This window comes from Lissotriton vulgaris, chromosome 11 (genome assembly GCF_964263255.1).
Source record: "Lissotriton vulgaris chromosome 11, aLisVul1.2, whole genome shotgun sequence".
NCBI lineage: Eukaryota > Metazoa > Chordata > Amphibia > Caudata > Salamandridae > Lissotriton > Lissotriton vulgaris.
In genome coordinates, this window is record NC_141699.1 from 874,304,466 (window position 1) to 874,330,810 (window position 26,345).

The 26,345-nt window shown below is 47.8% G+C and overlaps 1 protein-coding gene across 1 annotated transcript in view; it reads left to right on the forward strand.

Moving 5' to 3' along the window:
* Positions 1–26,345, forward strand: part of CROCC2 (ciliary rootlet coiled-coil, rootletin family member 2) — a 1,620,686-nt gene that overhangs the window by 1,338,364 nt on the left and 255,977 nt on the right. Inside the window, exons 32-33 of the mRNA XM_086944022.1 lie at positions 4,259–4,408; positions 4,664–4,864. Coding sequence (XP_086800148.1) covers positions 4,259–4,408; positions 4,664–4,864 — 351 coding nt within the window. The remainder of the gene's footprint in view (positions 1–4,258; positions 4,409–4,663; positions 4,865–26,345) is intronic.

Genomic DNA, 26,345 nt, shown 5'->3' on the forward strand with positions numbered 1-26,345 from the left:
AGCATATCACCCAGAGTTTAAACCTTGACCCGTCACTTTATCAAAATATTCTTCCTTCTTCCCCACCAAAAAGCTGCAAGTCCACCCTCCTTTCTCCATATACCCTTGATGCAGACCGCGTTTTCGGCCGAGCTAAATTCCATTTAAATATGCTCTCTGACGTTCTTTAGCTCCCTTCTCAGCCTACTAGGATTCAGATGTGCTCAACCAGTCATGGGCTCGTGTAATTGCACTTTAAACGTTTTCCAGCTGTTTTTTACTTTAACTGCTTCCGCCTTGATGTTTCACGTCACCTTTTCCTCATATGAAACTGTTGACATCCTCTTATCTATTAATACTTTTAGAGTGGGAGTTTTTTACGCTTCACGTTTATTATAAGGTGTTCGTGAGCAGTGGAAACACAATTTACAGGGAAAGCTTCACTCCTACCCAATTGTTTATAAACATTACTGGTAATACTTTTTCCCAGAAACATGTGAATAGTAAATATCTTTAGCTGTGCCATCACCATCGTTTTCCAGCATATTCTAGTTTCGTTCTTGGGGGTTGTAATCTAGACACTTTGATTTCAGAAGATCAGATCCTCTCGTCACCTTTCTTTTAGCTGGTATACTACAGAAAAGTTGTGACCCTCCCACTTTTTTTTTTTTTACAGAGTTTTATATAGCGCGAACTTCACCCGAATTGGGTATCAGAGCGCCTTACATAGCACCAGTTGCATTACATGAGGACACCTTCATTTTTTTTTTGTTAGGCACGGGGAGATTAAGTGATTTGCCCAGAATCACAGGAAGTTCAGCGTCATTGTCCATACTCGAGCCCAGTTCCTCAGATTCAAGGGCGAACGCCCCAGCCTTTAGACCAACTCCTCTCCCCTTGATCAGACACCTGGTTGCTCTATGCCGTAAGAGGGATAATTATTGCACAAGGATGTAAGGATATACTAAAATGGATATGTATACATGCATGCATGCATGCATGCATGTGATGTTTGTAGAGTGTGAACCTAGCTAACAGAGAACAGAGCACTGTACAGGGTCAAGAGGCAAAGATACAGTCCACAAATGATTGGAGGGATAACTGGGTTCTGAGAGTGAAAGCAGGCTGTTACTTAGGATGGTATTTGGAGGTTGGAGGACAGGATATTCCATTGAAATGTGGTACAAATCATTGCTGCTATATTAAGTGCCATCGGCTATAATGAACTTGTAATACAGCGAACTGGATATCTTCCACATTGGTATAGCATTCATCAAACTCTAATTAAGGCCCTTAGTCATGATCTAGTGTTCCTTAAACAAATGTGTCTTCAGCTGTTTCATAAATTGGAGCAGGATTGGGATAGTCCTAATGGATATGGGGATGTCATCTAGATCCAAGATTCATGGAAGGAAAAGGAATGCCAGTTGCCTTTTTTTTTGCATGTTGTCTCCAGTCTGAGGGTGTAATGGCTGTGGGTGTGTTGCAAGCCACCAGGGGTAGTGAGCTTGCGAGTGCAGTAGGTGGAGATGCCGGCTGTGATGGCTTTGTAGATGGAGTGGCTGGTTTTGAAGATGGTGCAGTTTGCCAGGAGGAGTCAGTGGAGTCTTTCCGGATGTGGTCTTATTTATTGAGTCATGCAGCAGCGTATATGAACCCTTAAGTGGGAGACAATGTGGTGAAGAGCATTGCCACCATTGATTCATCAGTAGGACAGCTTGAACAGAAATTTAAAAAATGCTTTCTGGGATTAACGGTTTCACTTTGTTTAGTAGAAAGAATGAATACTTGGTCATCTTGTTTTTCTTGGCAGTGTTTTCCTTGAGGTTGAGGTCACTTACCATGGTAAATCTGTTTGGCTCTGAATTTTGGTGAAACTTGCTGCTTGGATCCTTCCAGGCTCATGTAATTGACAGAGGTTTGGACTAGTTCTTGCCTATTGTTTTTGGTGAATAGTAGCATTTATGTTCTGTGGGGTTGAGGTTCAGGCAAGCACTGGACGTCCAAGCCGGGATGAGATGCAAACAGTGTTTAAGTTGTTGAATGTCTTATGAGGAGGAGACTTGGGTGTTCTTGGTGTATTAGTGGATGTTGTTATTATTGACTTACTCCTTGTAGAGGATAAATATGGCCGGGGGAAAGATGGAACTGTGGGATGCTCTGCCAGTGACCGGGAACTTCAGTAATCTGGTGGGGCACATGTGAATAAACTGATGTTGATTGCATAGATACGAAGAGACAAAGCAAGTGTGTTGATAGAGAATCCTATTTGAGACTTCAAGGTGGCGATTGGGGTGGGATGATAAAGGGTGTCGAAGGCAACTGAGAGAGTCACCCATATCTGGAACAAGGGTTGTGTTTATCTTTGAGAAATAGGGTTTCTTAAAGGATTTTTAAGGTAGGTATCTTCTTGTCATATCATTTGCTGAAGCCTGATTGATAGTGATGGAGAAGATGGTTGGTGTTGTTGAGATCTTGATGTCGTGCCTAGACTGCTTTTTAAGTGATCTTGCCAGTGAAGGGTAGGTAAATGATGGTCTGCTAGTTGGCAAGGTCATCAGGATCTAATGTGTTTTTCATTAGGAATCAAAGGATATGGCATGTTTTGATAGCCTCTGGGAAGATGCCTTGAGTGAGGGGCGTTTAGGATGGTGAGTATGGGTGAGGGAGCTTCTTTGTTGAGAGATTTGATGAAGGACATGGGTAAGGCATCCCTTTTGTTGGAGATGTCTTTGAGGTACTTGGGGTGTTGGTAAAGTCTTGGAGAGACAGGGGTGTGCATGGTGACCATTGTGAGATAGACATGTAAGTGGAGAAGCAGGCTTATTGTTAACTACACATTGTCTTATCTTCCTTATTTTTTCACTGAAAAAGAGATTCATGGCATTGCACTAGTCTGAGGAGTGCAGGATTGAGAAGTGAGGGGGGGTTGTAAATTATTTCCTCGTCCTGAAAGAGGTGCTGTATCTCTTTCATACCACTGCAAGTGCTGAAATATATTAATCCTATGACACTGTTTATAATATATCTACAATTTGATTCTTATAGTAGCTGTAACACTTCCTCATTAAATTGTATATTTCATGTCCGGATATAATTTTAATCTTCTTCACACAGCCTTGCCTTCCTTTCTGTGCACCCTATGTGTTTACCTCTGACCTTGAACTGTATATACATTGACTTTGTCCAGGAACAAAAGTATATAGGTGTTACGCCAGCATTCATGACCTCCAAACAGCAACAATAGGAGCAAACACAATAATCCTCTCAAAACATATCGCTAGGTTTGCCAAATTACATCACCGAGCGCTCTACACAGTGTTGAATCTCGATGCCTGCTATTATTTGAGGGCTCTCCATAACCCTTTGGTTGTTAACATATCTTTCTTAATGCCCTTACACTGACTGAGTACTAACATGTCAGCCTTTTTCGGCTGTAGATTTCCAAAGCAAACATCAGTACTGTGTATTTAGTATCATTTTTCAGTAAGTATTTGTAACAGGGTACACAAGCAGCGTCTCCCTTCCTGTTCCCCAATAGCTTCAACCATATGTTCAGGACCATGACACAAGCCTATGCATCCCTTCTGATTCCGCGTGGGCCTCATCTGTCAGTGGATACCCGTTTGGATTAGGGCCTTTTTGTATCTGATTGAAGTTCTTGGAGGCCGTCACCAAACTGGGCAGGAGTGCTGCTTCATGTTTTTTTCATGCTAATCTGGGGACAACCAGGAGAAGCTCATTAATCAGGTGCTGCAGCGGCAGTCAGTTTCCCAACGTGCTGATGTATTGAACGACAAGAGTATCCCCATTATCTATATTACCCTTTCCACCAACGCATGGAGAAAGGCGCTGAAAATGATAGCCCTCACACCCAAATTCCTATGAAGCACAAGAGACATGAAAGAGTCCACTACAAAATGTTGTGCTGTATATCTCATGGCCTTTGATGCCATTATTTCCACGTCACTACTTGGCCTTCTCTGTTGTAATTCCCATTCACCCAGGTTACTTCAAAAAACGAGGTTGACACCTTCACTGGAATGTGTCTCTATTTCTGTTGAATGATTCACACCAGGGTTATTTTTCAGGTCTGCCTTAAGAGATGTTACTGTTTTAGTTCAGCCCTTTAGCTCAGTGCTAGCTTTATTCGTGTTCATTTTATAGAAGTTTGAGATACAGCATGAACAATGCGAGCTATTAATTCTTCTGTTTTTTGCTCAAACACAGAAGGCTTAGACACGTTTGACTGTCCCAATCTGTTTTCACAATCTCTTAGGAGCGCCTGGATTCGATGCGACATGCACTGTCCGACAGCAAGAGACAAAACCATACTTTTGCAGAGACAGTTCAGGTGCTGCAGCAACAGATGGGAGAAGTGGAACTGCGGTGTAGGGACCTGGAGGGGAAAAATGGGACCCTACAAGAGGTATGTTTCGCACATGAGTTATTGAAGGTGGAACCAGAGGGTGGTGGAGAGTGGGCAGAGAATGGATCAGGGATTGGAAAGGATAGAAACAAGTGGAGATCGAGGACAGATGCTGGAATGTGTGTCGAAGTATGTGGGTTGTCGTGGGTAGAGAGGTGGAGTGTGGCGGGAGAGGCATGACAGTATAATGCGCCCTGACCTTCCCGCGTTTGATCATATTTATAGTTCATGTGCATTATCGTTCTTTGTCTGCAGGTACTCCAGCAGAAGGAAACAAGAGAGCAAGTGGGGGAAGGTGAACTGCAAACACTGCACCAAGAGAAGAGACTTCTGCACGAGAGAGTAGCAGACCTGCAACGAAATGTGGCACAAACAGACGGGCAAAACAAGGAGCTGGAACGTTGCCTTCTGCAGTTGGAAAAGGAAAATGCAGTCTTAAAGAAAGGTTTGGACAAGGTGAGTGAAGAGGCGAGTTCCATCGACATCTGCAGGGACCCAGATTTAAAGTACCCATCTTTCTGCCTTGCTAGCACGGGCTATCAAGTAACCTATGCTTCTCTTCCAGGGGATCCTCATCAATAGTCATAAGCATTAGAATATTCCCGCCCATGCGCGGGACCCCGTAAACACTATATTACGTGTGCCCCACATATATATGCTCATATATATATAAAAACAAGCAATTGCAGCCAAATACACAATAGAGCTGGATTATGCTGTAAAGAATTTCCACCATACATGAAACATATGCATTAGAAACATGAAAAACAACACCAAAGATTGTTTTGAAACTGTTTTAATGCTGAAAAAGCAGTAGAAATTCTTATTATATCCCATATTTTGGCCCAATGGTGCAAACATTTTTTAACTGCTCTATTAGGGAAGGGGTAATTCCCACACCTTGGAAAGAAGCGTTTGTTCGCCCCATTTTTAAAAAACCCACGGCAAACCCGTTGGAACTGGGCAACTATCGCCCAATATCCTTGCTCCCTCTTTTGGGAAAGATACTGGAAAGTATGATTAATAAGCAGTTAAATTGCTACTTGGAGGCAAACGGTATTCTGGACCCCTCACAGTCCGGATTCCGGCAGGGCTATAGTACAGAAACGGCCCTACTAGCAGTGACGGACTCCCTGAGAACAACGGTGGATGCAGCTGGCTCAGCTATTCTGATTCTGCTTGACCTCTCCGCGGCCTTTGATACCATCTCTCATACAAGGCTCGCGGAGAGGCTAAGCTTCTTCGGCATTGGTGGCCCAGCTCTTAAATGGCTACAACATTTTCTGACTGACCGTTCACAAACGGTCATTATGGGCCCCCACCAAGCAAGAAAAACATCATTAGACAAGGGCATCTCCCAGGGCTCCTGCCTTAGCCCCACCCTTTTTAATATCTATATGGCCCCTCTGGCTAAGGTGGTGGAAGCCCTGGGGTTCGAAGTAGTCTCGCACGCAGACGACACCCAGCTGCTATTTAACATCGGCCATAACCTGGAAGCAGATAGACTCCTTTTTGTCTCTGGAATTGTCGCAATATCTAACTGGATGACCGACAATCGTCTACAGTTAAACCTGGGAAAAACGGAAGTCATGCTCCTAGGGAAAGCCGCAGCTGTATGGACGGATGACTGGTGGCCGTTACACCTAGGCCCGTCACCAATGCCCAAGCAATGTGTTAACAACTTGGGCATAAAATTAAACCATACCCTATCCATGCAAGATCATGTAGTTTCAGTTTCGGGTGCCTGTTACTATAGGCTCAGGCTACTTCGAAAAATCTTACCTTTCATCCCCATGGACCATCGCAAAACCCTGACCCAAGCCTTAGTTATGAGCCGCATGGATTAAGGGAATGCCTTATTGGCAGAGGTTGGAACTACCTCTCTGACGAAATTACAGATATCCAAAACAAGGCGGCCAGGTTGGTCCTCAACATGCCGGCAGGCACCGCCTCACGCCCTTTATTGAGAAAATTACACTGGCTGTCGATAAAACAGAGAGCCTTCTTTAAAATCTGCTGTCTTACTTTCTGCGCTCTTCAGTGTCAGGGCCCCCTGTATCTCCAAAAGAAACTAAAAATATACACCCCAAGCCGCCTTTTGAGTTCCAGCACACTGCAGCTGCTCCAGGTGCCCCGCATTAGACGCTAAAGGTCTGGGGGAATGGCCTTTTTCTATCTTGCCCTCCAAATATTGGAATAGTCTCCCAGCATACTTGCGAGTAATACCCTCATACCTGGTCTTTAGAAAACAGTTAAAGGCATTCTTGTTTTAAGTCTCTCCACCCCTGTGCTGTCCACCCGTCGGGTTACTCTGAGTAAAGCGCCGAGATGCCCCCCGGTGATTCGAGCGCTATATAAAAGAGTGTAACATAACATTACATAACATAACAAAGCATAGAAAGCTCCCAGGCTGCATTGCAAACACACAGTCTAAAAAGACTGAAAAGCTAACCTGTAGCTGCATGCTACAAAAAACTGACACCGTGCCTTTAAGGCACTCATGACCCCCAGTATCCCATCATGCCTCAGGGGTGACAGTTGGGTCAGTTGTTCTTTCCGGCTCCTTCAGGAAGGATCCTGGTTTCACAGCTCCACTCTTTTTTCTGTTTCTGACAGAAAATTCTCTCAGTTTTCTACATTTTTTACCTTACTTCGACGTTTTTCATCTAGTCAAGTAGGTTTTCTCTTGTTGGTTGGCATTTTCATCTTGATATGCCTTCCCTTTTTGACAAATGCCCTTCTTGTGGCAAGAAGAAGGCAAAGACGGACAGCCATGAGGTATGCATCCTTTGCCTACCTGAAGACCATGACCCAAGGATCTGCCCTCACTGTGAGTCCCTGTCATCAAGAACTTTGAAAGACAGGGAGAGAATTCGAGTCTATAGCCTAGCCCATAGGTCTTCTAGAGGGAGGTCCCCAGCCAAGAAGAGTTCCAAGAGGTCCAGAGAACCTTCAAAGGGCAAGTCTTCTTATCCTGCAGCTTCAGCGTCGGGATCGGCGCTGAGAAAGGAGCAACCGGTGGGTCATTCTTCGAAAAAACGACGTTTATCACAGTCAAGAAGAACAGGTATGTCGTCGTCGAGATGTCCAGACCCCCCGCCATCGTCAACTCGGCGACGATCGGCGTCGAGAGATAAGACCCCTCCGCCGTCGTCAACCAGCCGACAATCGGTGTCGAGGGGCATTACACCTCCGCCGTCGTCAACCACACGACGACCGGCGTCGAAGTGTGACTCCTCCGCTGACGTCAACCAGGCGACGTTCAGCGTCAAGGGGTAAGGAGCCTCCGCCTTTGTCGTCGTCACGACCTTCGGCGTCGAGAGCTGGCTCACCTCCGTCGTCGCAGGCTAAGCGACCGACGTTGAGAGCACCAAGTCCTCCGCCGTCGACAACCAGGCGTCGATCGGCATCGAGGAGGAGATCTTCGTCGAGGTCGCGTCGACGTTCGGCGTCGAGGGCGACCAATACCCCTCCGCCGACGTCACGTAGACATTCGATGTCAAGAGAGGAGAGGCATACGACTTTGAGATTGCCTGAGCCACCGGCGCCACAGAGACAGTCGGCGTCGACGGAAAGGACTCCGTCGCCTTTAGAGCATTCGACGTCGAGGCACCATGAACGGTCCAGATCGACGTCGAGACACCATGAACGAGCGGGACACTCGGCTACGAGATCCAGGGATGGTTCAGTGATCCTAGTGACTGAATCAGCCTCCCATCACTCTTCGGGCTCTTCCAGATCCCCGTCAAGATCCAGAAGTCCTGCCCGCAGATCTAGAAGTACTGCCCGCAGACCTCCCACTAATGGTATGCAGTTGTCTCCCAGATGGAATATGCCTCTGCACAGTTGGCGAGACTCAGGGGCTACAAGACGGCTGCAGAAATATGTCAGCCCAGTACACAGATCTCCTCTGCAAAGACAGGTCGAGGAAGTGGACAGTTGCAGCCCTCCCAGGCGCAGAGAAAGATCGCCTGTGAGGCTAGCTGCATCTCGTTCCCCGGTGGACAATATCAACACCTATCATGATGTCCTACAGAGGGGTGCACTGAAATTAAACATCGAGCTGTCTGTGCCGCAGGTCTCCACGACAGTGATCTTTGAGACTCTTAACCAAAAGTCGGGGTCTCGTCCAGTGCTACCGTTGGTCCCAGGGATCATGGATCCTGTCAATGATGTGTTCCTGTCTCCAGCATCGGTAAAAGCGGTGCCGGCTCGCATCCAAAAGAAGTATAAGGCCGCACCCTCTGACCCGATCTTTGTGAAAGCGGACCCGCCCGCCGACTCAGGCACGAAAAACCCACTCAGTCTCTCCCTCCTCCTCAACTCCTCCTGATAAGGACAGCAAGTTGCAAGACTTGTGGGGCCAGAAGGTCTGCAGTTCTGCCGCTTCGACGCTGAAGGTTTCTAGCGCGGCTGCGCTTTTAGGCAGGTACGATAGAGCCTTATGGGACTCAATGGAGCGTTTTAAATCAAAATTGCCTAAGGAGGACCAATAAGACTTCGAGGAGACCCTGGTGGAAGGAAGTTTAGTGGCTAACCAGATAATTAGCACTGCTGCAGATGGAGCAATACTGGCGGGACATACATATGCCCATGGGGTATGTGCCAGACGTTCATCGTGGCTGCGCCTGACAGGCCTCAAGCCCGATGCGCAACAGCGCATTCTGAACCTCCCGTTTACCGGAACATCTCTCTTTGGCCAGCACACGAATGCCGAGATGAGTCGGATGAAAGCCGAGCTCGACACCGTCAAGGCAGTCGGCTTAGAAACGCCGTTTCAAGATCAACAAAGGCAGAGGGGCTCAACAGAGGGTTCAAACCCCTCAGTGGTCCCAAAACAAGACCCAGTGCAAGACCCAGTTTCGGGGTGGTAAAGCCAGCCGAGGTAGAGGAGGTCACCAGCAGTCCTCTACCTCGACGAGAGGAGGAAAACAATGAGCACTGGCTTCCTCTAGCGCTGTTGTCTACTCCAGTGGGAGGAAGTGTTTCAAAACATCTGGCAGAGTGGGGCAGCATCACGAACGATCGGTGGGGGCTGAATACACTGCGCAATGGATATGCTCTTCGTTTCCGTGCGCCTCAACAGGACATTCCCCCAAAGAAATCTCGTCCGCACCAACTCGATCTGCTCCGAAAAGAGGTGAAGGCTCTTCTCCAAAAACGAGCTATAGAAGAGGTGCCTCCCTCACAAATGGGAAAAGGAGTCTACTCCAGATACTTTCTTGTCCCCAAAAAGGATCAGGAAAACAAGTTCCGGCCTATCCTGGATCTTCGTGTTCTGAACAAGAACATAGTCAAGGAGAAGTTCCGCATGCTTGCTCTTCACCAAATATGTCCACATCTGCAAGTAGGAGATTGGATGTGTTGGATGGACTTGCAAGATGCCTACATCCACATTCCAATTGCCATGCGATATCGGAAGTTCTTAAGGTTTCTGGTGGGCAGCAAACACTACCAGTACAGGGTCCTGCCTTTCGGGCTAAAGTCCGCGACGACAGTCTTCACCAAATGCATGGCAGTGGTGGCAGCCTTCCTGCACAAAAAAAGGACTTTTCGTCTATCCCTACCTAGATGACTGGCTCCTAAAAGGCCCATCTCCTCAACAAGTAGAGAACGACTTCCACCTTTGCCTGCTACAATTGCACAGGCTCGGCCTCCACGTGAACATGGAGAAGTCAGTACAACTACCAACCCAATCCATTCACTACCAAAATTGGGAAAAGCGTATCCTTCGGAGGAGAGACTATTTTCTATGCAGCAGAAGTGCAGTGTTCTACTACAGTCCCAGAATCCAACAGCGCGTCAAGTAGCGTCTCTGCTGGGTTCCATGGCGTCCTGCATCTTCTTGATTCCTCATGCCAGGCTGAGGATGTGGCCTTAGCAGCAGGCTCTGGAGGATCAATGGGATCAGTCGACAGGGCTCTGGGAAGACCGGATCTATCTTTCCCAGGTGACGAAGACCTCCATCAAATGGTGGACTCACCCTTGCAACCTTCTGGTGGGAGTGCCTTTTCACCAACCTCTCCCGACACAGTCTATAGTCACGGACGCGTCTCTCCAAGGCTGGGGAGCACAGATGGGGTGTCTGCAGATTCAAGGAAGGTGGTCAGCAAAAGAACAGACCTACCATATCAACATGCTGGAGCTTCGAGCAGTACATCTGGCTCTGAAGTCCTTCTTTCCTGCACTCGAATCACACTCAGTTCCTATCCAAACGGACAACACGACGACCATGTTCTACCTGAACAAGCAGGGCGGAACTCGGTCGCGTCCTCCCTCTCTGGAGGCACCAGCCATATGGCACTGGCTGCTCGCCCGGAACCTCACAGTAGTAGCGGTGCTCCTCTCAGGAGAGCTAAATATCAAGGCTGACGCACTCAGCAGGCACTTTGAAGATCAGCTAGACTGGGTGCTGCACGACGAGGTGGTGGCAGACCTCTTCCATCGCTGGGGTCGTCCAGAAATAGATCTGTTTGCGGACGACGAAAACTCAAAATGCCACGCCTTCGCGTCCAGATTCCACCGTCCAGGGACAAGGGGGAATGCCCTTTTGATGGACTGGTCAGGGACATTTGCTTACGCATTTCCTCCTCTGCCCCTGATTCCGAAGGTGGTGTCCAAAATTCGTCAGATCCAGCATGACCATGATCCTGGTAGCCCCGGACTGGCCTCGGCAGTGGTGGTACCCGGACCTTCTACAGCTGTCGGTGCTTCCACCCAGGAGACTGCCCTGCAGGCCGGACCTGCTGACCAAGATGGGGGGGGGGGGGGGGGGGGGATTCTTCATCCCAACCTTCCCTCACTGCACTTAACAGCATGGCTCCTGAGGTCCTACAATACGGACATTTAAATTTGCCACCTGATTGTGTGCACATTTTAAAGGAAGCGAAACGACCCTCCACAAGAACGTCTTATGCGTTTAAGTGGAAGAGGTTTTTTCTTTGGTGCAGAGAACGTCACTTTGATCCCTCATCAGCACAGGAGGATGTGATTCTGCCTTACTTGCTGTACCAAGATCTGGTCTTAAATATGCTTCGATCAGGGTGCACCTCTCGGCCATTACGGCTTATAGGAAGTCTCCTACTCAGCCCTCCTTCTTCCAGATGAAGGTGGTCAAGGACTTCTTACAGGGGTTAAAGAAAGTGTAACCCCCTGTTAGAAACTCTTCTTCTCCATGGGAATTAAACCTAGTGTTGTCTAAGTTGCTGGGGCCCCCCTTTGAACCCATCCACAGAGCTTCCTTGCAACACCTATCGTGGAAGGCCGCTTTTCTAGTTGCAATTACATCAGCGCGCAGAGTAAGTGAGATACAAGCGCTGTGTACAAAAGAACCCTACACTGTTTTCCATCACAACAGAGTAGTCTTAAGGGAACTTATATCATTTTTACCTAAGGTTGTCTCTGATTTTCATATAAATCAGTCTATTTCTCTTCCTTCTTTTTTTCCAAACCCTACGACCCCGGCTGAGCGGTCACTGCACTCTTTAGATCTCAAAAGAGTCCTTAAATTTTATTTGAAAAAGACCAAAGAGAGTAGGAAGATGGACCAATTGTTTATCAACTATGGTCCACTGAGAACGGGCTTTCCAGCTGCCAAGAGATCCATCTCCAGATGGATCGTCTCCTGTATTAAAGTGGCTTATCAGCTTGCAGGCAAGCCCTTACTTTTGTCACCTAAAGCACACTCTACTATGGGGAAAGCGGCCACAGTAGCTTTCCTGCATGATGTCCCTATGTCAGAGATTTGCAAGGCTGCAACCTGGAGATCAGTTCATACCTTTACAAGGCATTACTGTCTAGAATCTGATTCCAGGGCTGATACTCAGGTAGGACAAGCCTCTTTGAGGAATCTATTTGGGTAGCCTGCGGCCTGTACAAGCTTAGTTTTTTCTAGGCTTAGTAATGTTATTACTGTATTGTTACTCCTTTGCCCGCAGGGAGATGAGGTGAGGCTCGCTATTCTATTCTAATGTTTATGACTATTGATGAGGATCCCCTGGAAGAGAAGGATTAGTTACTTACCTGTAATCCTAGTTCTCTTCCAGGGGTATCCTCATCAAAGTCATAAGCAACCCTCCCGCCTCCCCGGGCAAAGGATCTTTATTAATTTGGAGATATTGTTAACCTATTTGTTTCCATGGTTTTTCAGTCTCCGAAAAGAACAACTGACCCAACTGTCACCCCTGAGGCATGATGGGATACTGGGGGTCAAGAGTGCCTTAAAGGCACGGTGTCAGTTTTTTGTAGCATGCAGCTACAGGTTAGCTTTTCAGTCTTTTTAGACTGTGTGTTTGCAATGCAGCCTGGGAGCTTTCTATGCTTTCAGGATATAAGAATTCCTACTGCTTTTTCAGCATTAAAACAGTTTCGAAACAATCTTTGGTGGTGTTTTTCATGTTTCTAATGCATAAGTTTCTTGTATGGTGGAAATTCTTTACAGCATAATCCAGCTCTATTGTGTATTTGGCTGCAATTGCTTGTTTTTATTTATGTGGGGCACATATGATATAGTGTTTCCGGGGTCCCGCACATGGGCGGGAATATTCTAATGCTTATGACTTTGATGAGGATACCCCTGGAAGAGAACTAGGATTACAGGTAAGTAACTAATCCTTTTTTTACATTTCAGGGGTAAATACATTAATGTATTAAATAACCAGGGGGCATATTACCAAGGGCCATATCACCGCTTTTCTGGCTTTAAAAGTCAGAAAAGCAGCGATAATTACATCGCACTATCAACAAGCTGGTGCTAAGCCTTGTTAGTGCTAGTTTCTATGAGTTTGCTCCCGTTTTCTTATCGCCCTGCATGCCATCGCTAATGACATGCAAAGTAGGCGTTCCGGAGCAAAACTACATGGAAATAGTCGCTAACAAGGCTTCGTGGTATTAACAAGCCTGCAGTATACCCGCTTAGCAACAAGATTAATAGCGCTAAGCCCCCTTATCGCAGGATTTTAACACCTACTTAAAAGTTGACTAGGCCAACTACATAATGGGAGGTGGATTGCAGGGTTAAGGTCACAGGAGCGTATCAGCAAGGATTTCATTAACTCCCACATTGTAACTCTGGTTTTCAAGCGATAATGATCCTTTTCGCCGCTATTGCTGGATTTCATATCGCCTCGGAGATAAGCGTTGATGATAATGCGCTATCTCGGCATTGAAATCCAGTGATAGCCGGCGATAAAAGAAATAGCGCTAAGTGCGCTTGCGATATTTATCGCAAGTTGTTGTTAATATGCCCCCAGAGTTTCTAGTATTTTTGAAAACGAAGGATAGTGGTTCGCTAATAAGAATAGCCTTGGACAAGGCCTAAATTAAACTCCGAGAAACATAAACATTAAATTCCTGACATACTAAACAATTTTGTGGCTGCAAAGTCTGTGATTCGCAAAATCACATAACGTGTGGCATGGGTATCCATTTATCACAACTTCAAGGATACTGGAAGGGACTTTGCATGCCTGTTGACCTAAATGACATTACATTAACGGCCTGATGTACTATTTTGTGGCTGCAAAATCTATTACTAGCAAAATCACAGAACTTGAGACATGTGCATTAATTTACCATAATATCAAGGGTAGTGGAAGTGACTTTGCACACACGTTGGGTTTAGTCCCCTTTTTAAAAAAAATATGCTTAGGGTACCCATATACCACGAGTGCACCCTTAGGCCATACATTACATAAAATGTCAATGACAGGTGAAAAAGTAGGGTCTAATAGTGCACTTTAAAGCACAATTCTTACATGAGTGTGCTAAAAAGCCCTAGGCTGTGAAAAGACGCTCATTAAATCTTTTCATGGTATATCAAGGCAATTAAACTTGAAGCACCCCAAGAGTTGACCCCTTTTTCCAAAATGTCTCATGGGTGCCCCCATATGGTAAATAATCCACTTTATTTTGCCAAGGCTAGAATCTTGTTATTAGTGGCCCCCACATGCAATGGGTGCACCCTTAGGCTAACAATAACATACAATATATCAGTGGCAGACTTTTTCCATTAGTGCCTTACTATGGATGACGTTATGTCAAAATGTACCCCTAGAATGTCAGGGCCTGGGTTTTGCCATGGTTCCTTCCTCACACCACGGTTGTCCTACCTTGTCCCATGAACTATCCTCAGTATGCCAGTTCCAGTATTTTGTCACAGACCCTTGGAATACCTTGTCTAAAGTTTGTTCTTAAAGGCAGACTATTAAGTTAGGAGATGTTCTTTATATAGTAGCCTCCTCATTTCATGCTTGATTGCTTAACAGTAGAGATTTGTTCTGATAGTGGCTGGATGGAATTCCACAGCTTAGGAGCATTCGTGGAGATAGATTGTTTGACGTTCTACCAGCAGACATGGTATTCCAGCATAAGTATATGTGAGCTGCGCTGTTCAATGTTACTGTTGCCTCCCTGCGACAGCCAGTTGCAAAGCTAGGTAATGTGAAGCTTCTAAATTGAGAGATTTGTGGATAATGCAAGTATGTTTAGTTTAAATATGTTTCTAGCTTTAACCAAAAATCAGTTCAGGGAGAGCAGGGCTATTGGGATATGATTGTACATTCTGATCCCTGAGACTAGACTTGGTGCCACATGTAGAGCTATTTCCTGGGAAGCAGGATGTAGCTTAGGTATTCCAACTGACAAGGAGTCGACTGTCGGACCACAGGCCTCTTGACGAGCCTGTATGCTGATTCGATTCCACAGGAACAAAGATGCGCTCCCCACACTTCCCAAAAACAGTGTCTGTAGGAATAGTGAAAAGGCTCCTTAACAGATTACTGCCTCCGCAGAGTTGGGGGAATGCCCCGGTTACTTACTGGTAATCTTCATTACTCCGAGTCCTTGTCTTCCTCACCACAGTATTCACACACATGAGCCTCTGGCTCCACACAGAACTCCAAGTATAAAATAAAAAAACGCTCTAGTCTCCCTCCTCCAAGATGGCCCCCAGTGGCTCCAGCCAATCCCATAAAGGGATACAGATACCTCCAATCGACCTGTTCTTTTTTTCTGCACTACTCCGAGTGCTGTGTTTTCTGCTGGTCAGGTGAGTGGGGCTGGGGTCTTGCTTGAGCAGCCCCTTTTGCCCTTTGGGTATTTTGTTTGGGGGAAGTAGTTATGTTTTTAAAAATGTTATTTGTTTTCCTTCTTGTGTACTTTGTTTTTTTCCCCCATTCGTTTGCATCCGCGCTCCGTGCCCTGCTCTAGCGGACCTTGGAGGAGTTTTATTCTATGAGCTTCGGTCGCTTTGGACCTCGCTCTGTGTGGGGGAATGATTCATAGAGTGACCACCACTCTTCCCCAGCTTGAGGAACTGGTAACGCTCTAGCAGAAAGACAGGACACAGTGGGGGCTGTAAAAAATGGAAGACATATTAGCACTAAATATCAGGGGGCTAATTATCCCATAAAGCAGTGGCAATGCATGTCACATTCAAGAAAGGAAACCCACTAACCAGCCAAAAGAGCTTCAAAGGCTTCCATAAGGAAACGATGGAGGAGTTATGGTCACTCCTCTTAAAGCTGCAGGAACAGAGGAGTCTTATGCCCGACTTTGCCAGAGGCACGAAAATAATATAAAAGTAGTCCTTCCTATAAGCATAGGGCGACTCCGCACAAAATGATAAGAGGGGTCCTCACAGTGGTGCATCACAAATGGTTGAGCAGCGTTAGTAGAGACCTCTTTAGGAAATGTAAAAAAGAACAAGCATTTACAATGCAACGGTCTCGCCTTTGCAAAAGTTAGAGCTATTGGCATTGTAAATGACAAATTTTTTATGTATGTTTTGGTTTTGAAAACATATAAATAAATGGCATTGTCATTTACAATGCCAATAACTTAATCTCTCACAAATGCGAGACCTATTGCATTTGCACCCACACACACACAGAGCCACACACACACACACACACAAAGCCACACACACACTACTGGAATTATCAGATTCTATAGCCATGGAATTGTAGTGATTTTACTGTCTGGCTCCCCGGGCAGCAGCTTAAACAACCATCCCCCTTCCTGTGCCCCACCCCTTTTCTAGCACTTAACACTTCACGGCTGAAGGCACAAAGGACAAACCTCTTGTGCCTGGGAAGGCACCTACAAGGCCCTCTCTCACCTACATCTTCCATCTTGGGAGAGTCCCTATGAGGGTGGAGACAATGCCACTGCCCTGTGGCTAGAGGCCTGAGACTGACTGAAGCGGTCCCAGGTGCCGAGGGTCAGAGGGTGCGTCACACATGCCAGTGCTTTGTGTTGACCCGAGCTAGAAAGAGCCCCGGAGACGCAGACAGGACTTCACACCCACGAGGGGGTTCCGAAATAGAGCCGGCTTCCATGGTGCTCGAGATGAAGGAACCCAAGGTGTGGCTGGCTCGGTGGGCCAGCTTCAGGGATGCTTCTCCACCTCCACGGGCACAGAGCAGGCACAGTTTATGAATTAACACACTTATTGGCTGCGGGACCAGTGGAAGGCCCACACTGAGGTCAAAATGGGAGAAGGAAGGAGAAATGGTAGGGTCACATGACTGCGGAACAGTGGGGAACCGGGCACTACTAAAGAGGCAGCGACAAACATCAAATGGGCCCTGGTACTTGAATAATGTGCTGAATTCTAAGACAATCATATTCATGTTATCGACCTTGTAAGGACCCTAACACTGACCTCTACTTTTCAAAGTTCCTCATATTGCCTTCTACCTTTCGCAATCCCTCTCACTGTCCTTTACCTTTCGCAGTCCTTAAGCCCATGGCACATAATTCCTATGGTCCTACTTAAAAAGGAAACATACTGGCTGTGCAGCGCACACCGTCTTGTGCCTGATTGCACGAACCATGATACAATAATAATTAAAAGCCCGGTCCTGCTGACTTTAATTTCTCGTGCACGCCCCCGTCTAAGAAGGATCGGTGGGGATGCAGGGCTGCATGGGGGGCATTGTACCCTCATGTCACAGGAGTGCCCTTCATCCTCCCCGACCCTCTGCTGTTGCAGCCTTTCTATCCCTGCAAAGATGGTTAACTCAAGATCTGCCTTCATTATAGCCATCAGCACTGCAGAATGGCGGACTTGCGTGCACAGGCCGGCACTTTACAAGCCAATCAAGAAAGGAGGCTGTCTTGTACCTACTGGACAGGCCCTTGGTGGAGAGTCCCGTGTGGCTTTCAAGGCCGCGCTCTTAATTGCCCAGTGCAGTTGCGGAGGGATAAATTTCACCATATATGAACCATTAGTGCATGACTCGGAAGGCGGCCCTCTTAGTGCCCCCAATTACGGAGGGATACATTTCACCATATATTTAACCATTAGTGCAAGGGTCCGAAGGCCGCACTCGAAGTGTCCTGTGCAGTTGCGGAGGGATGCATTTCACCACATATTTTACCATTAGTGCAAGAGACCTCCAAATCAGCATGACAATTTTGGTGACCAGACCTTGGCTTGACAACTATTCTTCCAATGTCAGTTTTAGATATGTGGTGCCCGAGCCATGACAGTGTCACGACATGAAGTTTTTATTGTCGTGTTGGTGTAGCGGTTGTGTGATGGGGCACTAAAATTCTTTAGTGGGTGGAAGAAGCGCTTAGAGGGTAGGGTTCCCTGCAGAAGGATGGAGGCGGATAGGAGACTGTCCTGAGACCTGAAGGCGGAATGGTTGAAACAATGTGTCCTCCAAATGGAGGCTTACATCTGAGGCCGTGACAAAACGTGGTTCAGGAATCCCGTTTCAAGGATTGTATTTGAGGGGCACATTTTGGAAGCTCCATCAAAGGTAGTGATGTGTGGTACTGCTGCAGAGTTAAGATTTGTGTTTTTTCTCACCCTGGGGCCTAGGGCAAACATGGAGAGCCCCATAGGGACCCGTCTCAGCGCCTGCTTGTTAGAACTACCGGTGTTAGCACCGGCAGGACCCGACTCACTTAAAGAACTGAGTCTAAATAGGAACGTACGTTTCACGCCTGCCTGTGTACATGTAAAGCTTGGGCCTTGGAATCCTCGTGCAGTTTAAGAGAGTGGGGTTTGAATAAATATGCATTTGTTGTTGAAACATATTTTTTAACCTCCATAGGAAATAAATGCAAGTCATATATATATGCCCAAAGTAAACGATTTCGAGATACAGGTTCACACCATAAAATTCTATGACATATCCGGGAAGGGGGGGGGGGGGGGTTTGGGGGGGGATTAATGTTGTTTTTTCTTTTTAATTACATTTTCAAGCTTACGTTTGTGTGGCTTGCTTCGCGCAGCGTTCCAACCGCAGTATTTGCTGAGATGCCCAATATTGATGTTTATTTCAGAACGGTGTTTGGGATGCAGACTTGGGACTATTACCATTGATAAGAGGCTATCTAGTGAGCTATATGTTAAGATGTCTCTAGAAACGTGTCCAAACAAGAAGGAAATATTGACTCGTCCTTCATCACCCCGTTTGTGATCGTCTCTGGTCACTCAGCCATGTCCTCGTGTCATTCATGACCCTCGTGTCTGCCATGTCATGGTGTCTGCCATCCCCTCGTGTCTGCTATCCCCTCGTGTCAGCCATGCCCTCGTGTCCGCCATACCCTTGTGTCTGCCATGCCCTTGTGTCTGCCATGCCCTAGTGTCAGTCATGTCCTGTGTCAGCCGTGTTCTTGTGTCAGCCGTGTTCTTGTGTCAGCCGTGTTCTTGTGTCAGCCATGTCCCATGTCAGCCATGTCCCATGTCAGCCATATCCTTGTGTCAGCCATGCTATACCTTGGTGTCAGCCATGCACTGCCCTGGTGTCAGCTATGCCCTGGTGTCAGCCATGCCCTGGTGTCAGCCATGTCCTCTAGTCCATGCCATTCCCTCGTGTCAGCCCTCGTGTCAGCCATGCCCTGCCCTCGTGTCAGCCATGCCCTGCCCTCGTGTCAGCCATGCCATTCCCTGTCCTCTTGTCAGCCATGCCCTGCCCTCGTGTCAGCCATGCCCTGTTCTCGTGTCAGCCATGCCCCCACGTTGTTCTATGTAGATACTTCTTGTTAGCCACTCACTCGCAGCTTCACTACCTCTCAGTTATCCACCACACTTGAAGGCGGGGTGCGGTTGGGATGGTGACCACCGGCCTGAACGTGTAATGTTTCCATCTGAAGGCAACACTGCCTCCGCATTACCACGGTGAGACAGCTCCTCGGACTGAGCGTTGTGGCAGAGCGAGAGGGGCGGGAAACCTGGGGTGACCCGGGGGACGGTGACGGGCGCCCTCCCACTTTCATCCTTCCCAGCCTGGCACATTGAGTGTAGTTACACTGTGCACCTCGCGCTCATTGTAACAACCCTTCATGCTTTACATGCGAGAAAAACAACGGGTTTGTGCACACGGTGCAGAAGACAGATACCACAAGAGAGTAGGCGCTGTCTGTTGGAGTAGAGCGGGTTATGCAAACCTTGTAGTCCGAGTGCCCGAGAATCCAGCGTGGCCAACCTCTGTGTATAAACGTAAAAGCTACTCCCAGCCAGGAGGCAAAGATAGGAGGAGCCCTGCTGCAGTGTCCAGGAGCCGGGGAGAGGCGGCAGCAGCGCTCCGTCTATCTCCGGTTACAGAGCAGGGTTCTGGCCGGTGCGGGCTGCGCCACTCGCCCGGGCGGTGTCACCAATCGGGAGGCGAGGGGAGCGGCCGTGCAGGGCCTGCCCACAGCGGGATTAAAAAGCTTTCAGGAGTTTAAAGGGCCGAAAGCAGCTGGGCGCAGCCACAGAGCGGGAAGTCACTCGGTTCGGTGCGTTTGTACAGTGACTGGAATTACGACCCGCCCGCCCCAGCTCCATGAAAAAAATGGCGGCCGCAAACATCATGAACAAAAAAAAAGGAAACACCCATCTCTTCATGACGATCCAAAGGGGGCGGAGCTTAAAAAACACAGGAACGCCCACGAATCTGCTCCGAGAATGATTGCCACATCTCTCTCCCAATGGCTAGCCTCCATTTATGCAGCTAGCCAATGGAAGAGAGAGGCGGGTTAAAGCCCCATACTGGAGATCAGAATTTCTCGCCTGCGCGACACTGCTTGCGCAGTGAGCGCCAGGCTTTGACCTAAAAAAAGGAGTGTCCTTCCGTAAAGGTGAAGGCAGGACAAGGTTAAGTGGGTACAAGTGTCTGCCAGGAGATCCCAAGAAACGAAACAGAGTGCTCAGCTGTAGCGAATATGGGAAAGCACGGGAGAGGAAAGGGCGAAATCTCCCCAGGAGGCTTAGAACTCTGCAGCCGGTAAAAATAGGAGCTGCGGGCGGGGAGAGTGAAATGAGCCTCAGGGTATTGACCGCTCTAATCCGCCTCAGTGATTAAATCCAGCTGAGCGGAAGTGCAGTTAGAAAGTACCGCACAAATACGGGCGCAAAATCCTAACATGCACTCACGGGGGAAAAAACTTGCTACATAGGCACAAGAAACGCGATCAGGAAATCACTGCTGAGACGAGCGGGAAACAATGGAGCAGGTTCTACAGCAGCTGGCAAAACAGGGACATGGATATCGGATCGGAATAGTAAGCCAAGCAAAGACTTGTTCCGGACATGTCATCTATACTACTATTATAAAGGAAGAACTTTGAACCTTTGAGGCGGGTAAACTCGGGAACCACAGCGCCAATCCACACACCCGATACAGCGTTGTAATCGTCAGGGTGTGCAGATGGACCTAGGCTATATAAACGTAATAAATATACGTTATTTAAAAAATGTACCCCCCAAAAAAAAGTAGTCCCTTGGAAGAAGCGCCGGCCGCAAATAACGTATATTTATTAAGTTTATATAGCCTATATCCATCTGCAAACCCTGACGATTACAACGGTGTATCGGGTGTGTGGATTGGCGCTGTGGTTTCCGAGTTTACCCGCCTCAAAGGTTCAAAGTTCTTCCTTTATAATAGTAGTATAGATAAATATACGTTATTTAAAAAATTTACTAAAAAAAAAGTAGTCCCTTGGAAGAAGCACCGGTCGCGATGTGCGTGCCCGACATGAGGAGCGCGGGGAGGAGCGGCGTCCAGGAGCGCGAGGAGGACCGGCGGACATGGCGCAGGGAGGAGCGGTGAGGAGCGGCGGACGGGCGGTGAGGAGCGGCGGACAGGCGGTGAGGAGTGGCGGACAGGTGGGGAGGAGCGGCAGACAGGCGGGAAGTAGCGGCAGACAGGCGGATGAGGTAGGTTATTTATTTAGGAGCGGTGAGCGGCGGAAAAACGAAGCAAAAATGAAAATCGTGAGCAAGAGGAAGCAAACGGAGCATTACAAAAGTGAGCCAAATGGTGCATTACAGGAGGAAAAAGTTACGTGTGCAGGTTACAAAAGCGTACATCGTGAGCAAGAGGAAGCAAACGGAGTTTTACAAAAGTGAGCCAAACGGTGCATTACAGGAGGAAATAGTTAAGTGTGCAGGTTACAAAAGCGTAGAAAGTAAACATAGAGGTATAGGAGGAAAAAGTGACGTGTGCAGGTAGCAAGAGGAAGCAAACGGAGCATTAAAAAAGTGAGCCAAACTGTGCATTTCAGGAGGAAAAAGTTACGTGTGCAGGTTACAAAAGCGTAGAAAGTAAACATAGAGGTATAGGAGGAAAAAGTGACGTGTGCAGATAGCAAGAGGAAGCAAACGGAGTATTAAAAAAGTGAGCCAAACGGTGCATTACAGGAGGAAAAAGTTACGTGTGCAGGTTACAAAAGCATAGAAAGTAAACATGGAGGTATAATACTGCAATATATGGAGGAAGGCTCCGGGGGACCCACAGACAACGTCGGGGCGGGCGGGGGCCCTGAAGCCTAATTGCTCCCGGACAATGTCAGGACGGGCTGCTAGTTTTAACTAAAGGAGGGGTCGTGTCAAAAGATACAGTGTATTTTTTTTCTATTCTCTTTATTGATTTTCAAGAAGCGACAGTACACAGAACCCGTCAGGCAGGACGGCAGAATTCAATGAGAACAAGAACACAGCATACTAGGTGTGATTGCTACTACCTAATAGACATGTTAAAAAATGAAAGGTCGCCAGTTACTTATGCATCCCACAGCAATAATTTCACGTTGCAACAACATACTATGTAAACATCAGATGTGTGGTCACTTTGATTCTTCGCTAGAAGATATTGTCATAGTGGCTCCCAGATGTCTTTGGGGTTGGAGGAGGACGGGAGTTCTTCAGCATACAGTTCGAGAGTTTCTCAGCAGTACACCATGTCTTTCAGCAAGTGATCAACACGGGGGCAATGAGCTTTCCCACGTCAAAGCCACCCGCTGTTTTGCTAGTAATAGAGCTATCCTCAAAATGTTCCCATAGTGCCTTTAACATGAGGTACATAACACAGCAAACAGACCGCCGGTGTACACTGCAAGACTTGATTGGACATGACCTGCAAATAATTAACTACTGCCGTCCAGAATTGTGAGACAAGGTTACGGTGCCATGCCAAAAGTCTGCAACTGGTGTAGTACATCCTTTACAATTACTTGTGTCCCGGAGGCCTATCCTGTGTAGTTTGGACGGTGTGTGATAGATCTGATGAATATATTTGAAATTAATTATCCTGAGGTTCCCATTGGGGGTTAGTCCGCCTGTCAATGTACATATGCGCTCCCACTCCGTCGGGGTCAGAGGGGTGTCGAGTACAGTGTTCCACCGAATCAAGCTACGGTCTTCCCTATTTACAATTTCCGCACGTACCGACTTAGATAATTTGGTTACTAGTTTCTGCCTCGAGGGCGCCACCAGCGACAACTGTAAAGACTGTAATGTGGGTGGCTCCACAGTACATGACTCATAATGTTTTTGGAGTGCAAATTTCAATGTATGGACAGTGAAGCGAAATAATGGTGTTTGATTTGTAATGTACTGAAGGTCTTCAGACGTGAGAAAGTGTCCATCTAGGAAGATATCATTCATGTGTCGGATACCACCGCTTGCAGCGAGCGGATCAAACCCATCTCTTGCATGACTGAAAGTGAGGCATGGCGTGCGATCGGCATGGCCGGGGCATGAATCAGAAGTTTCTTCGCCAGCTTGCCAATCGATTGCCAAACAGCTATAGTGGTGCCCAGAGTGTTTATCTCTGTCTTGGACATGCCCCTGTGCGTATGTGTAAGGATTCCAGCCAATGGGACAGGATGCGCATCCTGATACAGTGTATTTGTGCACACTTAGAAGCAGTAAGGGATCGTCTGCAAGGAGCAGACATCCTTAAACATGATATGCACTAGCAAAATGCCTGCCTCCGGTCCCAGGGTATGGAACAAGAGGCCTGATCTCTGACATTAACAAACAGCACTCCCCACTTGGGGTTCATCCCCTTAAGCACAGCTGGTGTCCCTATTACAAGGGGTCAAACATCTTCATTCAAGTGAATCAAATTTTGATCCAAGTTCAATTGCAGTATTTTATTAAACAAAGGTGCTATTCAATTTCTTCATCCGACCTAGTTCATGGTTATGCTTCTTCATAGAGTGTTTTTCAACAATAGAAGTGTTTGTCATCCCATCCCAATGCATTTCGGGCCTAGATGGTTCTTCGTCAGGGGATATCAATTCTGAAAGCATGTACATGCAAACATGAAGAAATAACATCTCAGCCGGCTGTGTCATAAACAGTATAAATAAATTAGTCTATAAGCGGTACACAGACCAGTTTATGTCTGATATCAGTTGTTAAACAAAACCTGTAAAATAGCCCCAATGTGAAACAAATAAATGCCAAAGTAAATCACCTTCCAAGAGAGTGTCCAACTTCTAAATGAACCCATACAACAGATATCTCTAGTCATTAAGAGTGGTACAACTCGGTAGTCGCCCGGCTCCGCCGATCCTTGAGCTCCGCTACGAAATCCTGTTGTCCTTCCTGATTGAATTCGGCGGCGGATTGTGTATGAGGACGAGCTGAGCGCATGGACCCGTCTTTGACCTCCTAGCGTGCCCGGGTGCTGGGGAAACTTGAAGTACGGTTCCCCGCCCCGGACCCTCGCCTACACTGCCGCTCGTCGTCGGCTCCTGGGACTCTGATGTGGTCCGCTCAGCTGGGTAGCGCAGAAGACTCCGTGGCGGCGCCTTTCCGAGTGAGGCAGTCGCCGCCGCACTACAGCTGACGTCCAATGCAGACTGCGCCTGGACTAGGACAGCCGAGTTGAGGAGCCCGTGGACGGTGTTTCCCTTTGTTGACACTCCGAGTGGAAGGTGAGCGGCGCATGGTGTCCGGCGACCCAGCACAGCGAAGGCTACTGACTTTTCCCCACTGCCCAGCCTGGTGGGAAACGGCTGATGGGAGGTGTGCTCGTTTTGCCTTTGGTGCTGGCGGTGTCGAGGTCTCCTGGAGATACTCGTTTATGCGGCGCCCCCCCCAGCTCCACTGTTGAATGCCCGGCGCCATGGCTCCCTTTGTTCTCCCGCGACCGGAGAAAGATAGTACTCTCCTGCCTGTAGACAGCCTTGCCCTGCCGACGCGGGACACCGACTTGAGAACACCGGTGCAGGAACTCGCCTCAAGGGAACTGCGACCTGCAATATCCTATGGGACTATCCTTGCCGCCCTCCGTGAACTCCGCTCGGAGATGTATGATGGCTTCAAAGCACTGGATGCTCAACTGGACGCCATGTTGACCGCCGTGAATCGCGACCGCAGCGTCTGCCCCCAGCCGAGTGAGAATCTGCCTTTGCCACTACATGATGCTACAATGTTTCACCATGCCTGTGCTGATGCTACACTTGCGGTTGCCTCTACCGAAGCCTACGGCTTGCAGCCCTCCAGTCCCGTGATAGCTACATTGTTTCCCCTTTCCTCCGGGCGTGATTTTTTGCCGCCTGCACCACCGAGTTTATTTGGGGACTCAGCGGAGCAACTTTTGTCCTACGTGTCGACTTCTGACTGGTGGTCTTCACCCTTCTCCCAGTGGACTCTCTATTCCTCAGTGGCCTTTATGGACTTATGTATGGAGGACAAAGGACCTTATATCGATGGTCGGTGGCCATTTTGGGATCCTGCTTCGTCTTCTTCTTTCAGGCGGCCATATTGCCCTGGTGTACACGGGGGGAGAGGCTCTCCCGGGGAAGTCTGTGGGAGGTTACATCCACGATCGGGACAGGGCTAGGCTGCTCTCTCGCTGCTGATTGATTTAGCTGGCTGAAGGGGATGGGGTTGAAACTGGCTAACGTGTTTCCTGGGCGCACGTCGCACAATGCTTCTCCACACTTGTATTGTAAGACTATTTGATACTGTTTTGACTTTCAGGAATGCCGATGTTTATGTTGTGGGTCTCAGTGAAGGGTCGGGACTTCCGGGCGATTTAGTATCGAATGGGCTCCTCCCCCCCCCCCCCCCCCTTTTTTTTTTTTCTTTTTGGGACGGTAGATAGATTTGTTCTCTCTCACTCCCTCTATCAATGGTATTAATGTTCTTTTTCCTTTTCTTCTTTCCTTCTTCTTCCTTGTCTATATTTCGGGTTTTACGGGGCGACAGGCACTCTGTGGGGGGGGGGGGGGCAGGCCGTAGCCTCCACAATGTTGCAGGGTGGGTGGGGTAACTTGATATAATCTTAGTTCTATGGGCCTTCCTTTCTATTTTCGGCGCTCTTACTTTGGTTCGACTCCGGGTCTGGGTTGGGTATGGTAGGGATGGGGCGACGATGTTTGGGGTGCATGAATGGTAGTAGATTGTTTGCTTCTGATTTGCACCTCCATACTGTACAGGATGTTAAACCTCCGTTGATGTTTTCAGATATAACGTCGCCTACCCGTAGTGTGAAGTTACTGTGCGGACTCGAATCCTCTTATTATTTTATCTTCACTGCCTTCTTTTGATGAAAACGACAAAAAAATTGAAAAATTAACCTTCACTTCTCCTCTCTCCCGGTGGCATGACTCTTTCCACTGTAACGTTCATTGCTGCTACTCTGATTCACATCCGCGGGGGGACTGTATTCCTTGCACTTGTGCTGATGTTATACCGTGGCCG